Source organism: Ctenocephalides felis, unplaced genomic scaffold, assembly GCF_003426905.1.
Source record: "Ctenocephalides felis isolate EL2017-DRISC unplaced genomic scaffold, ASM342690v1 CF-g0.4_SCAFFOLD_01886, whole genome shotgun sequence".
Taxonomy (NCBI): domain Eukaryota; kingdom Metazoa; phylum Arthropoda; class Insecta; order Siphonaptera; family Pulicidae; genus Ctenocephalides; species Ctenocephalides felis.
Window position 1 is genome coordinate 73,837,685 of NW_020538040.1, and position 20,232 is coordinate 73,857,916.

The 20,232-nt window shown below is 28.5% G+C and overlaps 1 protein-coding gene across 1 annotated transcript; it reads right to left on the reverse strand.

The window, feature by feature from the left end:
- Positions 1-123: 123 nt before the first annotated feature.
- LOC113375327 lies at positions 124-15,243 on the reverse strand. The gene is made up of 5 exons (XM_026615262.1): positions 15,154-15,243; positions 14,314-14,505; positions 14,144-14,244; positions 879-981; positions 124-384 (listed from the first exon to the last, which is right to left on the reverse strand). Exons 1-5 carry the CDS (start codon positions 15,241-15,243, stop codon positions 124-126), a joined length of 747 nt encoding a protein of 248 aa, XP_026471047.1.
- Positions 15,244-20,232: the final 4,989 nt, after the last annotated feature.

The following is a 20,232-nucleotide window of genomic DNA, read 5'->3' on the forward strand; positions in this document are numbered from 1 at the left end:
TTGGTTGCATATGTAATAGGTCGGTGAGAGGTATTCATTGACAGCATAGTGTAGATACTCAGTACTGGATATTTCGCTCTAACACTAGTTGTCATATGACTGAACATGTGATGTTGAATTGATCTATTCTAAAAAGTGGTGGTTGAGGTACTTTATAATGGTGAAGCCTTTAAGGCGCACCATCCCGGTCACATCTTCAAATTCAGCGTCACAATCGATATAGGCAGGGTCTTCCGGATCTTGGAGTTTTCTCTCCTTGATTTGTATCCAGATTAATTTGATCACATTGTACCGTGTTTCGGGTTCGTCACTGCCTATTAGTTTGGCCAATGAAGGCGATAGACGATAGCGTTTATGAATTCCCGAATTTCTAGGAGCACGTTTCTGCAAAAATAATAATAATATAAATAATAATAATTATAATGATAATTATAAATAAATAAATATTCATTTATATTTATATATACATATATATATATATATATATATAATATATATATATATATATATATATATATATTATGGGTATTATGAGTTGTAATAAATTTTGACTTTTAAGAATGTTTATAGATGACAACTCAAACAATTATCCGATTTTTTGTAATGAAATTTTAATATTACTTATTACTTTTCAATGCTTTCAGATAAGGGCTATTTTTACTAAAAATATTTTGGTATCTATAATTTTAAGTTAAAACTTACAGAAGTGGTAACTGAAATCTATATTTTGTTTTCAATATTCATTGATTTCATTTTAAATTATAAAGTCTTTGTAAATGCCTACAATACTACATTCAGATATTCGTTTTTATAATGTTTTTTCAGTTGTATTGATACATATTTTTTATTAGTATATATTAATTTTATTTTTCAATTACTTTCTTGGCCTCGTGAATCAAGACTTCGGACAGGGTAGTCGAACTTCTCGACCGTGATTTTGCCTCCTTTCTTGTGCGTCTCGATACCATGGTGCCTGAACTGCTAAAATAATGTTAATAGAACTATAGTAGCTTATGGAAATATTATCTCCTCATATTCTATTATGTCTCATTATCATAACTTAAACTGAAAATTTGTAATAAAACGAAATTTCATTATTTTAAATGAATTTCAATAAATATTTCATTGAAAACATTCATGTCAATAAGAATAATATCCACTAGCATTCATGTAATAAAAAAAATCCACTAAATATTTTAACTGAATTAAGTCAAGTCGAATTACATGACAGTTCGATGTATCATTAAATTAAAATCAAAGGCTTTATCATTCAAATAAAAAAAGCTTTGTAGAAGATAAATGATATTTGTCATTGGCATAAAATTCAAAACTACAAAAAAAAATCGAAAATAAATTTGCAAATACATTATGTGAAAATACACTATTTTTATAATGAATTTCACTTACCTTCACTTTGTTCCTCAGAATTTATAACTGTGAATTTGGAAAAAAGAAATTTGAAAGATTTCTATACAAAAATTTTGATAGCACACATTTGTTTTTGTGGTTGCAGCATACTACTATAATTTAAAATTCAAACATGAAAAAAATCATCATCAAAGTCAGTAAAACAACTAAATTTAAATAATCCAGTGTGCCAAATCTTTTTGGGCAAATTGTCAAACAAGTTAAAAAAATGGATAAGTTCCTTCTTTCTAACTCCACTTGGTCCAGTTTTGTTTATTTACTTTTAATGTATACAATCGGGATAGGTAGGTCAATGATGTTTTTAAGGAAAAGGTTTATAACAATAGCTATTATTATTAAAACTGTTAAGTTCTCTTCGTTGTTCAAAATTTGATTATATATATATATATATATATATATATATATATATGTGTGTATATATATATATATATATATATATATAATAAAAAAGTTAGTTTTGATGTTGAGAAATATGAGTAAGTTCCTAGCAATACATCAAATAAAAGGCAAAGATTTAGAAGTTAATCTTAAATTTTTTCCAAACGTTTCGACATAGGATTTTGTCATCATCAGTTGATCTATAGAATGAACATTGAGAAATTAATATAAACTAGGAAAAAATGACAAATTGGAAAAAGAACTATAGGTACAAGTAATATAATTATAACAACAATAATAATTATAAATAAACACATAGACAAAACATAAGAAATGAAAAGTAAAAAAAAATATATACAAACATGCAAAAGCGTAATACATATACATAAATATACATATAAACAGTACATATATATACGATATACATGTACAAACACATACACATATACGATATACATATATATATATATATATATATATATACAATACGTATATATACATACATATATACACATATGCATATATACACTAACTTGTTTTTTTGTTTTTGTTGAACAAAGTTTAGCAAAATATTTGTGAAATATAATATATTTTTCACGGAAACAGTAGTTTATGCTTACGATTCCGAGGCGATAATGCCACATGTGCTTAAAAATTATTGAAGAGACCGTTTGAAGGATAGTTGGCGAGTTTTTTTTACAATCGAGTGTTTCGAAGTATGGGTGAAAGAGGCTAAGATTCAAAGTTCGAGATCGTACCGCGAAAGGGTAGGTTTACAGGTCCGAATTTAGCTAGTTAAAAGGAAACAAATTTGGAAATATTATTGAGTATCACCTGATAATTTTCACAAAGTAAGGAGGCATTACACCGTTTATTAATGTAAGATTTATTAATGCTGATTAAACAAGATTCAGCGAATCTTCTCTAAATAATGTTCCGTTCGTGATAAAGTATACTAGCGTTGTAAAAGTTAAAAGAATGTTTAAAATTTTTAATATGTTCTGTTATCATGGTTTGATTTTGTCGTGGATTTTTGAGTTATTATCATGTTGTTTTAGTCGTTTCATTGAATTCTGTCCAGTTTCACCTATGTAAATGGAATCACAATCATTGCATTTTGTCTATAAATGACAATGACAAATGTAGACAAATATTGTCTATAAATTAAAATGCAATGATTGTGAAGGGAAATCGGAAAGATTAAAATACTTTGGATGAATATGAATAGTTCAGATGAACAACATCCTTGCTTAAATTTTGAATTATTTTTGCTCAAAAAACATCTTTAATAACGTAATAATTGTTTAGCCATTTAATATTATTTTACCAGAGTTTATAGGAACCTAGTATTTTGTGCAATTTAATGGGACATTTTAGCTAAGCTTCATTTAACGTGTATAAATATGATTTTATATAATATGATTTATAAATAATGTTATATTCAACTTACACATGCGTTACGGGCTTCTTCTCTAACTCATCTATAGGAAAAGTTTGTTTGCAATAATGGTCCATATAACTGCCGTTAATTCACACAGCCCGAATACATTTCGCCAGGTACCGTAATTCTATCGTATTAACTCCTATTCAAGCTTCAAATCGTACATATATTTCCGTATATGTTTGCCATAAATTTGCACAAAACAAATATTCTATATGCACATTATTATTTGTGGTATCCAATTACACGTAGATGCATTCTCGTTTTATGTGACACATAACAAACTAGCCCCATATAGGGATAATAATTTAATGCCGTTGGAATTACTATGGCAAAACTTGATTTTTGTTTTCATGGTATGCTAATAAGTTTGAGTGTTACTGGTTATTTAAAACGGTTGTGAATGATAAGCCCATATTAGCCATAGAAATATATGAATGCTATTAAATAATTTAATATTTATTATACTTTTTATACTGGCTCCTTAGTATATTATATTCAATATACTGGGTACGGTCGTACATTTTTTTTTGATCAGTAATAATTTTATTATTTTACCAGTAACCTGGGAGAAAAGTAATGGTAGTTTTAACATTTGTTTATGTTGAAATACTAAAATTCTGTCATAAAATCCAGGATAGGAAACATGTTCTACTTTCTTTCCTGAATAAACAGTATTTTACATTTAATGCATTATTGAATTCGTTATCGACATAATTATGACGAAAATGTTAAATTTCACAAAATCTAATAGTCACTACATATAGTCTCGGTTCAGCAATATATTACAGTAAATAGAATAAAATTGTCCCAAATCTACTTTCAACCTAATCTTTACATTTTTATTAATAATATTAATTAATCCCAGAAAAAATTACAATACAATACAATTTTCAATTATATTAATTATTATAAATTCACAATGAAATTATATGTTTAGAAGTACAAATTAATTTTCAATCAGAAATGAATTTATAAACTTGAATTTAATTTGAAACTAAATTTAATAAAACAATTTTCTTGAATTGACAATTTTAAGAATTGCTAAAACAATAATATTGCACGATTTCCAACTGATATCTTTCGACCCTCTTTTCAATTTCCACGATTTTTAATTTTTAATTATTTTTTATAACAAGATCAAAATATAGAATTTTGTCACTGGAATAATTTATCATGATCTTAGGGTGCCTTAGCACACTACTAGAAACAAAATGTAATCCAACTAAAACTTCAACATGATGAATTTTTTATATACAAAATTTAAATTTTTTTCCGTATTTCTATCTTTCAAGTGTTTATTAATTTGAAGTTTTAGATTGATAATTACCTTGGTAAAGAATTATTAATAGTTCATCTATAGCAATGTGTATATTATGAAATAAACACAATTTTTTATACTTTTATACGCCCATGCGGGCACAAGTGGAAAGGTTCCATATAAAGGTGGATCCTGTGATTTGGATTCTGATATTTGTAGTAGGGTAGGGCGGGGCTAGTTGAGCAAATTTTTACTTAAACGGATGTAGCACCTCAATGAAAAGTCTCAATAAATTGCTATATGACTTAATGGATTTGTTGTTTATCGCTTAACAAAAGTGTTAATACTATTTTTTGGTAATAAGTAAACTTTAAAAGCTACAGCTGTTTAAATGCAAAAAGTCAAGTATTCTCAATGTACCCCATAGGTGAGGCAAGTTGACCACTAAGAAAGTATAATAAAATCATAGGTTCAATGTCGATTAGTAATGAAATAAAATAAGTTTTTAATAACCAGTTCTATATTTATAGTCTTTATTGACAGAGAAAACAAAACTTATAGTAATTTGCTTTTAATAATTAACGAAAAGTAGAATCAACAGAACAATATCGTAGCTTAGGAATTATTTTACCATTATATTCAGTATTTTTGTTTAAAATCATTATTTCTTTATATTACTACTCATAGACTTAGCTTAAATCTTAAAAATAATAATCAATTTCTGGAAGTTAATGGTAATTGTCTTAGTGACAGAACAAGTTTAGCAACTATGCTCAACTAACCCCAACTCGGAATTTCAAAATAAAAGTGAGTTTATAAAAAAACCGTGAGAATTATAGTCAGAATCTCTGTGCATATTAAAAGTACTATAATTATATGGAAGAATAAAATTTACCTGGTTAAAAATAAATAACATTTGACTAAACTAGACGAAAACTCGTGATGAATGACTTTTTAACTTTTTGGTCTCAAAATAAACAAAACGCCCGTGAGCCTCACTGATTTGTCCAGCGGCCACTAGCGATCGCGGGATGTTTATTTCTCCCAAACCTCTATCTTTCCGCCACATAATGCCTAAACGGACGGTGAATAGTTTTAGAGATATTTCGATTGCTCAACTTGCCCCTATGCTCAACTAGCCCCGCTCTACCCTAAGCCACCGTAAGTAAGAAATTTAAATCAAAGTAACTACTTTAAAAGTTCTCATTATACTTTGACATTTCTAGAATTTATTATGGGGCTTTATAAAGAATGATATTTTCATACTTATGTTTAATTCTGGGATATTATAATATTTCAAAAATTGATGTCATATTAATGAGTTTTTTATTTGCAATACAGAATTTAATTTGGGTATTTATATTCGTCAAATAATTGTTTATTAATCTAAAGATTAAAAATGATTACTTATTTTTAAACTAGTTTGCCTATACCAATGTGTTTGCTATGAAATAAACACGAAACTTCAATACTTGCCCATATTGGAACCAAGTGGAAAGATTGCATATTAAAGCGATTGCTTTAATTTGGACGCATATATTTGAAGCAAATCATAGTAAGTGAAAAGTTTAAATCAAAGTAACTACTTTGAAAGTATTTCATGATACTTAAACATTTTCAGGTTGCGTGATGGTGATTCATCACGAATAGTAGTTTTATACTGTTAAGTCGTAGCTCAGGATATTATTTCAACAATTTATGCGCGTTTGTAAGAAGACTGTAATAGATTTCTCTCGATGAACTAGAAGTTGCTCCCATCATCCGTGTTTTTGAAAATCTGTACAATAAAAACTACACAGGAAGGGTGCCAGTAATTATACTTCTTTCATCAACTGTATTGATAACTGAATGTGTTTATCTCGAATGGGGGTGGTCCGTAAACAATTCAGTAAGCTTGGTCATCAAGTTGGCAAAATCCTATGTGCACCATATAAAAAAAGAAAACTTTTGATTTTGAATTTCAAGCTTAGGGCCGCTCATCTTGACCATCAACTTGCATCTTACTGGTGATCCTTGCAGTGCTGACGCAATTTGATGAGAAGAGATAATAATCATATTATTTGTTTGTTTCTAATAGTCAATATCATGTTTCAAACAAATAATTTATTATTTTGTAATATATATTTAATTTTATTCATTATGCATTTTATTTGATCAAAGGATACACACGTACACATTCAATTTTTGTGTTAAACGATTCAGAATGCCTGGAATCGAGTGAACGTAAAATTGGCAGGTTGTTCTGATGAAAGCATTTACTCTTTCTGAAAGATAATTACTAACTTTCTCCAATATCACATTATTTGATATTGTGTTTCTGCAACCTACAGTTAAAAATAGAATTTCTATTTTTTCGTAAAAAAGGATTTCAAGCATTCTAAAATTCTAAAAATCATTTTGATTAGTTCTATGCAAAAGTTACAACAGTTTGTTGTCTAGCATTGAATACTCTTGAATGTAATTTTCTTTATCAAATTTATCGTAATAATTACTAATAACGGTAGATATCAATTATTATTAACTATTATTTTCTGCATATTTCCAGTAGACCACTGGGTGCAAAATTTATCATTTTATATGCCTAATAGTTTGCCTAGTCTTTTTTATACAATATAGAGTTACATGCCTGGTAATACAAATGATTTTAATTATTTTGTGTTCTATCAAAAGAGTGGCAAGCAGATGCTTTAATAGTGAACTTGATTTTAATATTACAAATTATCTCAAATTTTTTGAAAAAAAAACTTCAATATTTCTAAACTACCAGCCTTTACAACCACAGAATATTATGAAATTATTTAAATATTCACTTTCAAATGCATTAAAATTAATTACATATATTTCATTTATCTACGATTTGTTCACAATAAAAAAAGAACCGCAAGACATAATAATATCCATATAACTTGTAATATTTGATAAATAATTCAATATACAATTTACTATTTTTTAACTCATTCTTACTCTTTTGAATTAGGAATCATTGATTTTCTTCAAGATAGTTAAGAGCTATAATACCGATCGTGAGTCTATATGTTTGAATGGTTTTCTTTGAAATTCCTTAATTCTTCTAATGAGTTGTTTGTACAGCTGTAGTATGCCAGTGTCACACATAGGGAATACAGAATATGTCTTTCTGTCTGATAACCTTGATTGAAAATGTCAATGGCTAAATATACACGAACTATCGAGTTCTCGGGTAGACTTTCTTCTATAAAGAACGACATATTACAAATATGTAACAAAAATGTATTTTGATTCCGCGATTTGCACAAAAAATACATATTACATATAACCTTATTGAAAATGTGAGAAAATCTAAAATTTTGAAGTCATGAACTAGTTTTTAAAAATATTATAATGCGGACTTTAACGATTCAAAAAACCTTCCATTCGTATTTGCGGTATCGATTAAATTTACAGTAAAAAAGATGCCTTGGAGGAAAAAATGCAAATTTTGTGGATGCCAAAAATTATTATTTGACATATGCACATCATTTGTTTTTTTTTTTTTTTTTTGACAGCATTCAGAATTAAGCGTTTTACATGCGTTCTATCAGCTATCACAAGTCCACTCAATGAAATTTGCCATATTCTTATTAAAATAATACAGTGTTGCCATATTTCAAATGTTGTATTTTAATAAACCGGGAAGTCTTTTTGTTACTTGAAAATATATTTTCTTCCACAATTTCAAGTAAAAATGGCTATCAAACTAAAGATTTGTCTTTCAAATCTCGAGTTGTTACTTTATTTTTAAGTTCTATGCTAATGCTTCTTACTTCGATGTATTTTACATATTTTTCATTTAGTTTTGAAAATGCATTGTTTCAGATGAAGGACAAAGCGGAAAGTTATTTCATCGTAAAAAAATTAATTAATTGAAAACTATAATTATCTTTTTTTTGAAAAGATAATATTAGTTACATAATACTTATAAAATTATGCTTATTTATATATTTAAATCTTTTAATAATTTATTTTACTATAGGAATGTTTAACATTGATGAAAACTGATATGGGTAATGAATAAATGTAAAAATATAATGCAAAATAATAATATTATATTTAAACTTTTTATGACTGTTAGAAACATAAACATATAATGTGAATATAATTTCTTCTCAATAAATTATACCAGCACTGTAAGAATCACCAGAATGATGCCAGTTGATGGTGCAGACGAGCGGTCCCGAGTTGAAAATTCAAAACCAAATTTATTTAATAAGGTACACATTTAATTTTTCCAATTTGGTGATTAATCTTACTGAATTGCTGACGGATCACCCCCATTTGAGATAAACACATCAAGTAATCAATAGAGTTAATGAAAGAAGTAGAATTACTGAAACTCTTTCTGTGTAGATTTTATTAATCAGATTTTTAAAAACACGGTGATGGTAGAACTTCTAGTTCGTCGAGAGAAATCAGTTAGACAGTCTTCTTCCAAACGCGTATAGATTGTTGAAATATCCTGGGCTGTGACATAATAGTATAAAACTACCATTCGTGATGGAGCGCCATCACACAACCTGAAAATGTTTAAGTATTATGAAATACTTTTAAAGTAGTTACTTTGATTTAAATTTTTCACTTACTATGATTTGCTTCAAATATATGCGTCCAAATCAAAGCATCGGCTTTAATATGCAATCTTTCCACTTGTTCCAATATGGGCAAGTATTGAGGTTTCGTATTTATTTCATAGCAAACACATTGCTATAGGCGAACTGGTTTATAAATAAATCATTTTAAAAAATGTATTATTTTTATTAACTTGAAATTAATAAATAATCATTTGACAAATAGAAATACCCAAATTAAATTTTATACTGTAAATAAAAAACTCATTGATATGACATCAATTTTTGAAATATTATAATATCTCAGGATTAAACATGAGTATGAAAATATATATGAGTATAATAAATTCTAAAAATGTCAATGTATGTCAAACTTTAAGTTACTTTGATTCAAATTTCTTACTTACAGTGGCTTACTCCAAATATCTGTATCCAAATCGCAGGATCCACCTTTATAAGGACTCTTTCCACTTGTGCCCACATGGGCGTATAAAAGTATAAAAAAAATGTGTTTATTATATAATAAACACATTGCTTTAGTCGAACTATCTATATGTTAATCGAGGTAATAATCATTTTAAAACTTTAAATTAATAAACACTTGAATAATACGGAAAAAAATTTGCAATTTTGTATATAAAAAATTCATCACGTTGATGGTTTGGTTTGATGACATTTTGTTTCTGGTAGTGCGCTAAGGCACTCTGAGATTATAATGAATCAATCGAATGACTGAAACATTTGTTTTATGTCATATTTTAATCTCATTTTAATTTTTTTTTTACTTTTTAACCAGATCAAAAATAAGTCTACACTCAATAGCTAAAACTATACACTTGATTTATATTAATGAAATAAAGTAGTGATGTAATACATTGTGGCTTGAGGCGCAACTGGTACTTTGCAATATCAAAATAAATATAAGCATATAGAAAATTAACTAACATAAATTTTTAACTAAAATTTTTAATTGATTATTTTTTTAGCATATTGAAATCATATTTAAGGCTTTGATAATAATTTTTAGCAATATTTTTTAGGATGTTTTTAAATATTAACGAAAAAGAAACCTGCTATAAATCTCTTTATCTTTTGCATATATTTTGGCACATCTATATACAATAATTTTCAAATAAAGGGTAATGTAATTATTCAATGGTTAAATACATATATTAAAAAGTTTAAAAGACAGCAATTTTGTCAAAAAAACAATTTGTATTGCTTTCTTTGAATCTATATTTTCTATAGTCTAAATGATTATATCATTACCATTAATGATAATGATATAATAATTATATTATATTAAAATTATATTAAAAACTTTAAAAGACAGCATTTTTTTTTCAAAAAAAACAACTTGTATTGCTTTCTTTGTATCTATATTTTCTATGGTCTAAAGGATTATATCCTTATATATAAATTGAAATTAAAATAATGGTTAAAATATAAAAATACCTTTTTACCACCTGGCTGTAACTTGCCACCCCGATTATGGGGTATGATGTCCAGTCGACTATTTTTTAAAAATAGCAAAAAACATTTTACAATGGCGAATTAACTGAGAATTTCACTAAACATAGTTAGGTAGTTGCTTGTTCGAGATGTGTTATTAGTTTTGATGTTGTTGGTTTGGTTCTCACAGTATAATTGTTGAAAGTCAAATTAGATCTACCCTATTTCTAATATTAATTAAAATACATATATTGCAGCAATGGCCGCCCCGAAAACTTATCTGTAAGTAAAATTATACTTCAGATCTACAATCTCGAGTTAAAATTTAACACTACTGTTTGATATCAAGCTATGATATTATGTTTATTGCATTATTGTCAATTAAAGATCTTCGTGACGTCTTTCGCAGAGTCGGAATTGCAAAACCGACTGTTTCTTCCATTTACCATTTAGAACTACTATTTTTATTATAGTGTTATATACTCAGTAACGGTTAATTTCTCACCACGACATAGCGTGTTCAGTCTAGGATTCATGTGCAATTAATAATTTCTAGTTTTACTTCAATATATCTATCCCTTGGAGCAACAAGTGATTGCGCGATGACATATTTAACATCTATATTTCAATCAGCACGAGGAAAGCGCTCCGATCCAATTGCTGTTAAAATATATATTATGTTTAGGTGTCGTTTTATGATAATTAAGACATATGTAGAATGTTTTCTTGGGAGTTGTGTGTTGTTATACGATGAATAGCTCATAACGCTAGCAAAAATGTAAAGTGGGAATTTTAATTATTTTAGTGCAAGTAATAGTTGATAACTTTTATATATATATATATATATATATATATATATATATATATTGTATGAATCTGAATTTATGTATTAACAGTCTAGTAATCGGGTAAAAACTCAATAAAAAACAAAAATTTCTTCAAAAAATTACTTTACATCCATACGTTTTGGCTATAATGAAGATTTTTCAAAATATGTCAAAATAAAGAAAACATTTTTTTTCTCAAAAAAAAAATTTTAAAAAAAAATTTTAAAAAAAAATTAAAAAATTTTTTTTTTTTCAAAAAAAAAGGAATTTTTTGTCTAATTGTTTGTCAAAAATCTTGTTTTTTCGAAGTAAATTTTTTTCAAAAATGTTAATCGTTTATAAAAAACTAATAATTTTTGGTACGGGAAGTTCCAGCAATTTGCCTTAAGGCACGATGCCTTAATTGCCTTAAGACAGAATTCCACTTACAGCTAGTTTAAAATATTTTTACCAAGATTCTACACATGTGTGGAACGAATTGCGAATCCTTTGCGCGACATGTGAGAAATTTGGAAATGCTATCTAAATGGAAGTGGATTTGAATCGCGCAGCGTGTTGAGTTCATTGCGTTTATTTATTGTCCTATTGTTATAAATAGTTAAAAAAGATCCTTCTATAATTCTTCGTTAAAATAAATTTTGTTCGAATTGTAATGCAGTCGGGTTAGAAAAGTATAAATTGTGTTTTGAAGTATTATTGTGGTCCGCAAGCATAGTTTTAAATTGTCTAGGATTTTTTGAATTATTTTGTGTTGTTGTTAACGTTTAATTAAGTTCTGGCTTGTTTCTTCTATGCTACATTATTCATTCAATGCAAAATATAAATTTTATGAGTGCATTTTTATAGAAATAACAGTGTAAATAACCTTGATCTAGTATTTTGTCAGAAATTTTCATCAGTACAATTGGAATTATTATTTATTTATGTCTTGTTGCTTTTTACCCCACCCACGTATAAGCTTATATAGAGGTCATATAAAAAAAACTGTTGAATCTAACTTGAAATTAACCATACATCTTATAAAACAATTAAATAATCTATACTTGAAAATTATATTAAAGGATTATATTAAAACAACGGATTTTTTATGGATTCACAAACATTGCTGTTTTTCTCTCAGTAGCAACGTCGTAAGAATGAAGGTGAATAGCTAGTTATATAGATTTTTACCTCCATTTTCTGTTGTTAAAAACTTCTTAAGTTCACTGATTCTTGAGATATCGGTGGTGGTCCTTTTTACCCACGGATCTTTAAACCCGGCTCTACTTTACACTGAAAATAGCAATCAAGTTACAACGAAGTCTTATAAGCTATTGTTACATTTTGCAATAAATATTTGCACTTTCCGGCAAATTTTTTTGTTTAAACATTGCACAAACGTGCGTAAAATTTATTCTAGAAGTCTCCGGCGAGAAAATCGGTTTATGATATTGTAAATTATATGTAAAGTGTGCAATGCACAATAGAAAACTCTATATATTTTTCAGTAGACTAATGGTATAATAATTTATCCTCATAGTGTTTGTAAATCGCTACTTCTGGTTTGCATATGAGAAAACTATATACGTAATGGAGTGGCCTTTGTGTATGCATTTTATGCGTTCATGAATCAGTAAAATTCTCTTAAAACTAATATTATTATTTGTGACATTAAATCAAGTAATTTAGATTATTACCAACAAGAATAAAATTTAATTCACGAAAGCAGAAACTTACAATTATTATAAAATATGACTATGTTATTCCAGCGTGGAAGTTTTTGGGCGACGTGCCAAATAACATCATTAATTGATTTAAATTAGATTTTGAGATCTTCGCTATTTTTGCTTTAAATGCAGTTAGTGCAGAAGGAGATTACAAAAACATGAATTTCAGAATAATTATGTAGTTATGCACATAAATTTTCTGTATCGTTCTAAACATATATTCATACAATTAAGCAGAGTTACATAAAAAAGTTTTATTTTGTTTTATTACATTTATTAAATGTTAACTACATTCATGTACTTGATTATAATACGAGAAACATATATTTATTATTTAAACATTGTATATGAACTTTTAGAATCTGTTATTATATATAGGTATTAACACGTACATTATTTTCATGCGCACAAGCATGGCATTTTAAATAAAACTCGTCAATTTACAATGAAAAGTTCTTATATTCCATTACTTAACATTTTTATGTAAGAAAATACGCGCTGATTCCATATACAGAAATCTAACGCTTACATCTCTTAGAAATAACTTTAAAGAAATTTTAATATAGAGAACTTCGACACCTTCGAAATTAAATATTCTAGTGTCGTCTCCTCCGATTCTTTACATCGCAATATTATATTATCGTATTAAAGAAGTCAGCAAAAATGTTTTGAAGAAGCAATATTGCGTGCCGTTTGATATATCGTCATATCATCTCACAATAAGATGTGTCAGCGTGCAAAACAAACAAGACAGTTGACACTAACTGAGATTTTATTTAGCCACGTAGAATGTACATGTCAGATATTTCGCTTGATTTCTGTTTGCACTCAATATTTGCGTCGATCTCACGTAGACAAAATTTAGAAAACTCTGTAAGTTATGAAAAGGGCTCGCTTTTCCTCTTTGCAGCGTGATGCATTTTATTTCATATACGATTCTATAGTGCATTAGTTGATTTTAAATGAACTATTTGGAGAAACCAATTGTATATTAATACTGTACATATTATTAAGGAAAAGTAATGTAATTTATTATGTTGATGGTTTGGCAACAGAAAGTTTCGAACCCTGAAGCTTGCACTTTTGTCCTCGCGCCAACATGATGAGCCAAAGATATTGTTAATTTGTCAAGTTGAGGTGCGATGTGGGTTGGCCGGTAGCTACAGATCTATGATAAAAAGTGGGAGCTCGGGTGCTTCATAATTGTAAAGCCTTTAAGTCGCGTCATCCCGGTCACCTCCTCAAATTCAGCGCCACAATCAATATAGGCAGGGTCTTCGGGATCTTGGAGTTTACTCTCCTTGATCTGCACCCAGATCAACTTGACTACGTTGTAACGTGTTTCGGGTTCATCACTGCCAATTAGTTTGGCCAATGAGGGGGATAGACGATACTTTTTGTGGATTCTTGTATTCCGTGCTGCTCGTTCCTGCAAAAATAATAAATATAAATAATATATTGATCATAAATATAAGTAATATAAAGATCAAAACTTATGGGTACTATGAGCTGTTGTAATAAATTTTGACTTTTAACAACGTTTTTAGATGACAACCCAAACAATTTTGTGATTAATTATTTATATTTATTTATTTATTTTTAAATACATAGCCCACAGATTTCTTCCAAGAAGACTCAAAAATACAATTATTTTACATTATGGATAACAATTAACATATATACAAAATTACAATATATATAGTAAAATTTAAAATGTGCTTAACATTAAACTACATATAAAACAGAATGTAACAATATTATTAATTTACAAAATAAAATAAAATAATGGAAGATATTTTATTACATACTTATTACTTATTCATGCTTCCAAGTAAGGGCTATTTTCACCTAAAAACATTGATATCAATAATTTCAAGTAAAAACCTAAGTAAGTAGTAAATGAAATCTAGTTTTATTTTTCAATATAATCGATGATTTTGTTCCAAATTACGTAGTCAATTACGTAGTAAATACCTATCATACTACATTAATTTGTTCGTTTTTATGGAGGTATTTTAGTTGTATTGATACATCTTTTTTTTCATTATTATATATATTAATTTTATTTTTCAATTACTTTTTTTGCCTCATGAATCAGTACTTCAGACAGGGTAGTAGAACTTCTCGCCCGTGATTTCGCCTCCTTTCCAGTGCGCCTCGACACCATGGTGCCTCAACTGCTAAAATAATAATAGAACTATAATAATAATAGAAAAAAGTTAATAGAACTATAGTAGCGTATGCGAATACTATCTCAAATTCTATTATATCTCATTATAATAACTTAATACAAAAATTTGAAATAATACAAAGTTTCATTAGAAAAAATTGATGTATGTGTGTGTGGGTGTGTGTATCTGTGCGTATGTTTGTGTATGTATGTGGGGATATGATTCAAAAACATTTGATTTCTATTTGTGAGGAAACGTGCTGATTAGTTTTTGGCAAAGCCAGGTCTGGCCGTTTTGAAGATACGAGGCAAAAAGGGCCCAAATTCGTAATTAAGTTATTGAGAGAACGGAGCGTCCGATTTGAATAATTCAAAAAACATTTTACTTGTATTGACAAAGTGAACAACCAGTGAAATTTTTGAGAAGGCTAGTCCAGCTTTTCCAGGGTTCTAATAAAGAAAAGTAAAAAATAATGCCATTTGGCGGTCAAAAATGGTTATTAGACATATGCACATCATATTTTATATAGATTATAATAAGTACAAATTTTGTGTACATTTATATGGGTTCCGTACCAATAATGTTCTCATAAGACGTGCCAATTAGTTTTTGGCAACGGCAGGTCCAGCTGATTTGAAGATACGCTGCAAAAACTGCCAAAAATGGTAATTCAGTTTTTAAGAGAACGGAAGGTCCGACTTGAATGATTAAAAAATATTTTACTTGTGCTGACGAAATGAACAACTGATATCGTTTTTGGAAAGGGCAGGTTCAGGTGTTTCGGAGATTTAACAAAAAAGTAAAAAAAGGCCACTTAGCAGACAAAAGTTATCGTTAGATATTTTGTCTAATCGAAGTATAATTACTTATAGTCAAATTGGATCTTTGTGCCTCGCCCTACCCTATCGTAAAGTGTTTAACATTTACCTCTAAAATGTTAATAAATTTATAAGTTTATTAATGTTAAATAAATTTTATAAGTTTTATGAAATATAATGTTAATGTACTGGATAACGTGATGAATATTGTCCAACAATGAAAATATCAATTTGAATTGGGCACAAGACTAACATGTGCCTACGTATGTATATTCTATGACAGTGTATATAAATTTGAAAGAACCTGCATTCATACGATTTGTGTGTTTACGTATGTATGTATTATATGCATGTGTAATATAAATTCAACTAGACGGGTAAGGTGTATGGTTCTATCCAGCCAGCCACTATTTGCATGTACAAATATATGAGCGCGAGAAGAATCATCGTAAGGAATTGCGATATGGCTGTGTCTCGGTTGCAACGAAACGTAAATTTATACAAATTTGATTCGACTTGTTTGAGAGGTCGGGGTTGATATGGTGCAGCGATTGACGCTACCCGAGACCGCAGGGTGCCGCCGAGCTACGTGTCTGCATTTGTTTCAATGTTGCCTTTAGGTAGTGCCTGTTCCCTCATGTTTGCATTTATATATGAATGAATTTTGAATATGGATGTATGACTGTATATGTATGTATGTATGTATGTCTGTATATGCGTGTATGTGCAAATGTATTTCTATGAATATATATATATATATATATATATATATATATATATATATATATATACTGGTATAACACGTATACCATTATATATCGTATATATATATATACTGATATAACACCATATACCATTGGTGTTCCAGAACTAAGTCAAGCCAAAACGGGGTGATTGTATTGTCCTTAACTGTCCTGAAAAAAATTAGAAAAGAAATATCTCGCGTTTTTTGGAAATTATAAGCTTTTAAGTGTAACCAAGAGCTTTGGTAAAATGATCATTTATTGGTTATTTTGGTTAATTTTTATTAATTTTGTTCATTTAAACTTTGGTACTTCAACCTTCAATAACATTTCTAGGACCACAGTCAATAATAATGATTTTCTCAAGTCCTATATTATAATTAAGGTTTATGTTAAAAATTAATGTCCATCCACATGACGTACTGTGTCTACAGATGTTGCACATTCGCATAACGTGCTGTGAGTACAGATGTCGTCCATGGACTACTACTACAATATTTATCATCATGAATTAATGTATTGAGAATTCTAGTCTTTTATTGTAATTGTTAGATTTTTTCCTCCTGTATGCTTAAAGTTTTTGTTATCTATAGCACTAAAAATAAATTAAAAAAAACATATTTTCGAGTAAGTTATGTTTCAGCTTTCTTTTTTCAAGTGTCCGTTCCGACTTTTTTTTAAAAAATATGGTAGCCTTAATAATGTTTACTATAATTGTTAAATGAGACTTGTATCAGAATCAGAATTATTGATTTGGATACCGATTCCCTGCAGCGTTTTCTTTGGAGCCTCAGTCATATCATAATAAAGATTAAAATAAGACGATTTTCATATCAATTCAATTTAAAGCAAAGTCATTTTTCTTATTATTTAACTATACTTTTCTATCTTTTCTAATACATTAAGCAGAAATATATATATATATATATATATATATATATATATATATATGTATATACATAAGAAAATAATATAGATGAGAAATTAGTATATATACCCAGCAGCGTATCTACTAGGGATATATACGTTGACAAATTGACTTAATTTCTGAATACAATTTTTTGTAAGAATAAATGCTGTTTTTTAATCACAATGCATTGAAGTCTAATATTTATAGTGTCCAAATTTGCAAAATTCCAGTTTGTTACTCATTGGGCAACAGTTTCCAGTTAATACCAAAATGTTTTATTTACTTACACTGTATAGTTTGAACTTTTATGTGACCTTCTGTAGAAAGAAGAACAATCATGGCATGTAACGATAGTTGAAAATATATAAACTATAACTACAATTAATATTATTGAAATAATTTAATTCCATAGAATGCAATAGTAACTGTACTATTTCCCATTTATCACATAACGGAATTGCATGTCAAAATCCATTAAGAACGTGCTTCACTTGCCTTTTATCTAGACTTTAACTAATACACAGTATGAAATACTGTGTGTAATAATACTAAAGAATAAATTATAAGGGGGAGCGGTAATCTCAACAGCTTAAGAAAAATGTAGTGTAAACCACGGCAAAGTCAGTGACTTATGCTTCTCCACGATGGTGAAGAATCAAATACATCGAGGCACCCTCAGTTTTCTAGCTTTCCGATTTTATTCTACTTAATCTTTTCGCTCTGTGTTTACTTGAAATGAAAAATTATTTTATTACCATAATGCTAATATTATATATATATATATATATATATATATATATATATATATATAACTTCACTTTCTGACTGTTAACCCCTTTTACTGATGATATTTGTCTGTCTGCGTTTATTTTAGTTAGAGATATGAGGTGATAAATAACATAAATTTTTAATTTTGTTTCTGTTTTAATGTTAATTCAGAGTTTTGTGTTTATTGTTCAATTACAATGTCATTGTTTGAAAACAATGTCCAAGTAATTTTATAGTAAGCTATAATTAATATAGCATTTGAAAATAAAACTATATTTAGGAGGGACTGGGTACGGTTGTGCCAGGATACGGTGACAGTCGCCACAACAGCTAAAAAACTATTATACTGATTTTGACATAGGGTCCAAAAGGAGAAAGACGTAGTACGTTTGTTTGAACATGTTTTCATTTTTATTATTATTTTTTATTTGTAGGCAGCATTGCTTTTAAGGAGTCAAAATAAAGCTATTTTGCCATATGTTGAACATCAATAGTTAATTACCAGCAATTTGTTTTTGGGTTGATAATTGTTAATAAAGCTCACTTAATCATTACGATGATTTGTTTTCAGAAGTGTACGTTGGGTACGGTTGTGACATGTGGTTGTAGGTTTTGTTCTTTTCGGGTGAAGGTTAAACAGACAAAGAAAAATATAACTTAACTAAGACATATACGAGAGAGAAAGGAAAAAAAATTAAATACAAGAAATAAAGATATGACAGAGATTTCTTGTTAAATTTGTGTAAAAACATATGTTTTGTTATATATTGTTATATTATATACGTGAGCTTTGTTCAAATAATTATGTTGTGTTGTGTTACATATTTCTGACAAAGTCGCTATTATTTTTCAAACTGTTTTTATGTCTGTCACAACCGTCTTTGGGGTATGGACAATTATGATACTCGCCCTTCTTTGATTTGATTTTATGACTAATCCATCGTATTTAAGGGCAGTCTTTCAGTATTTCCACGTAGACAAATGTTCAAATTACTATTGAATTTAATTTTCTCCCAACTAACTGGTAAATTAACAAAATCATGACTGATTAAAAAAAAACATGGCACAACTATACCCAGTCTTCCCTAAATAATACTTCCAGCATTGTGAGCCTTTTGAAACTAGTTTATCTTTTGCTCAAATAAGTCTCAAAGAACTATCTCACTTAACAAATATATATCACAGCAATTTTCGTTTTTATTCCAACCTATATGAACTAATATTTTTACATGCAGATAAATGTATCAATTCGCGAATATTTGTCAGAGTATATGTGCCTCTAGAATCTTTTATACTAATAATCATAGTCACCTGACTTGAAAATTTGTCTAAATCTTCAGTCGGAAACCGATAGGGCCTGCGGCTCCGGTCTTCGGGGGATTTTGTTAGTAACAAAAGCGAAAATAAAGATAAAGAGTGCATCATAAATCCCCACACTCGCTTGTAAGTCATCACAGCACAGGGGTGAATACCCCGAGGAAGGGTCCCGAGTGCCGGTAACGCGCCCCTGACGGCACGAGTGCGATGAACCGGGCCAACGGCGACCGAAGTAAAAAGGGCGCTAGGAAGGAAACTGTTACTTGTTAGGTAGAAAATGCGAATCTTTCAGGTTTCTTTTCGGTTTTGAATTTCTATTGATATTATTTTTATGTAAAAAATATCTGTTCGTACGCTTTTGTGGAATATTGAAGCATTCGAAACATTTTGTTGTTTCGGGTAATAGTAAATGTAAATATTACTTCATAA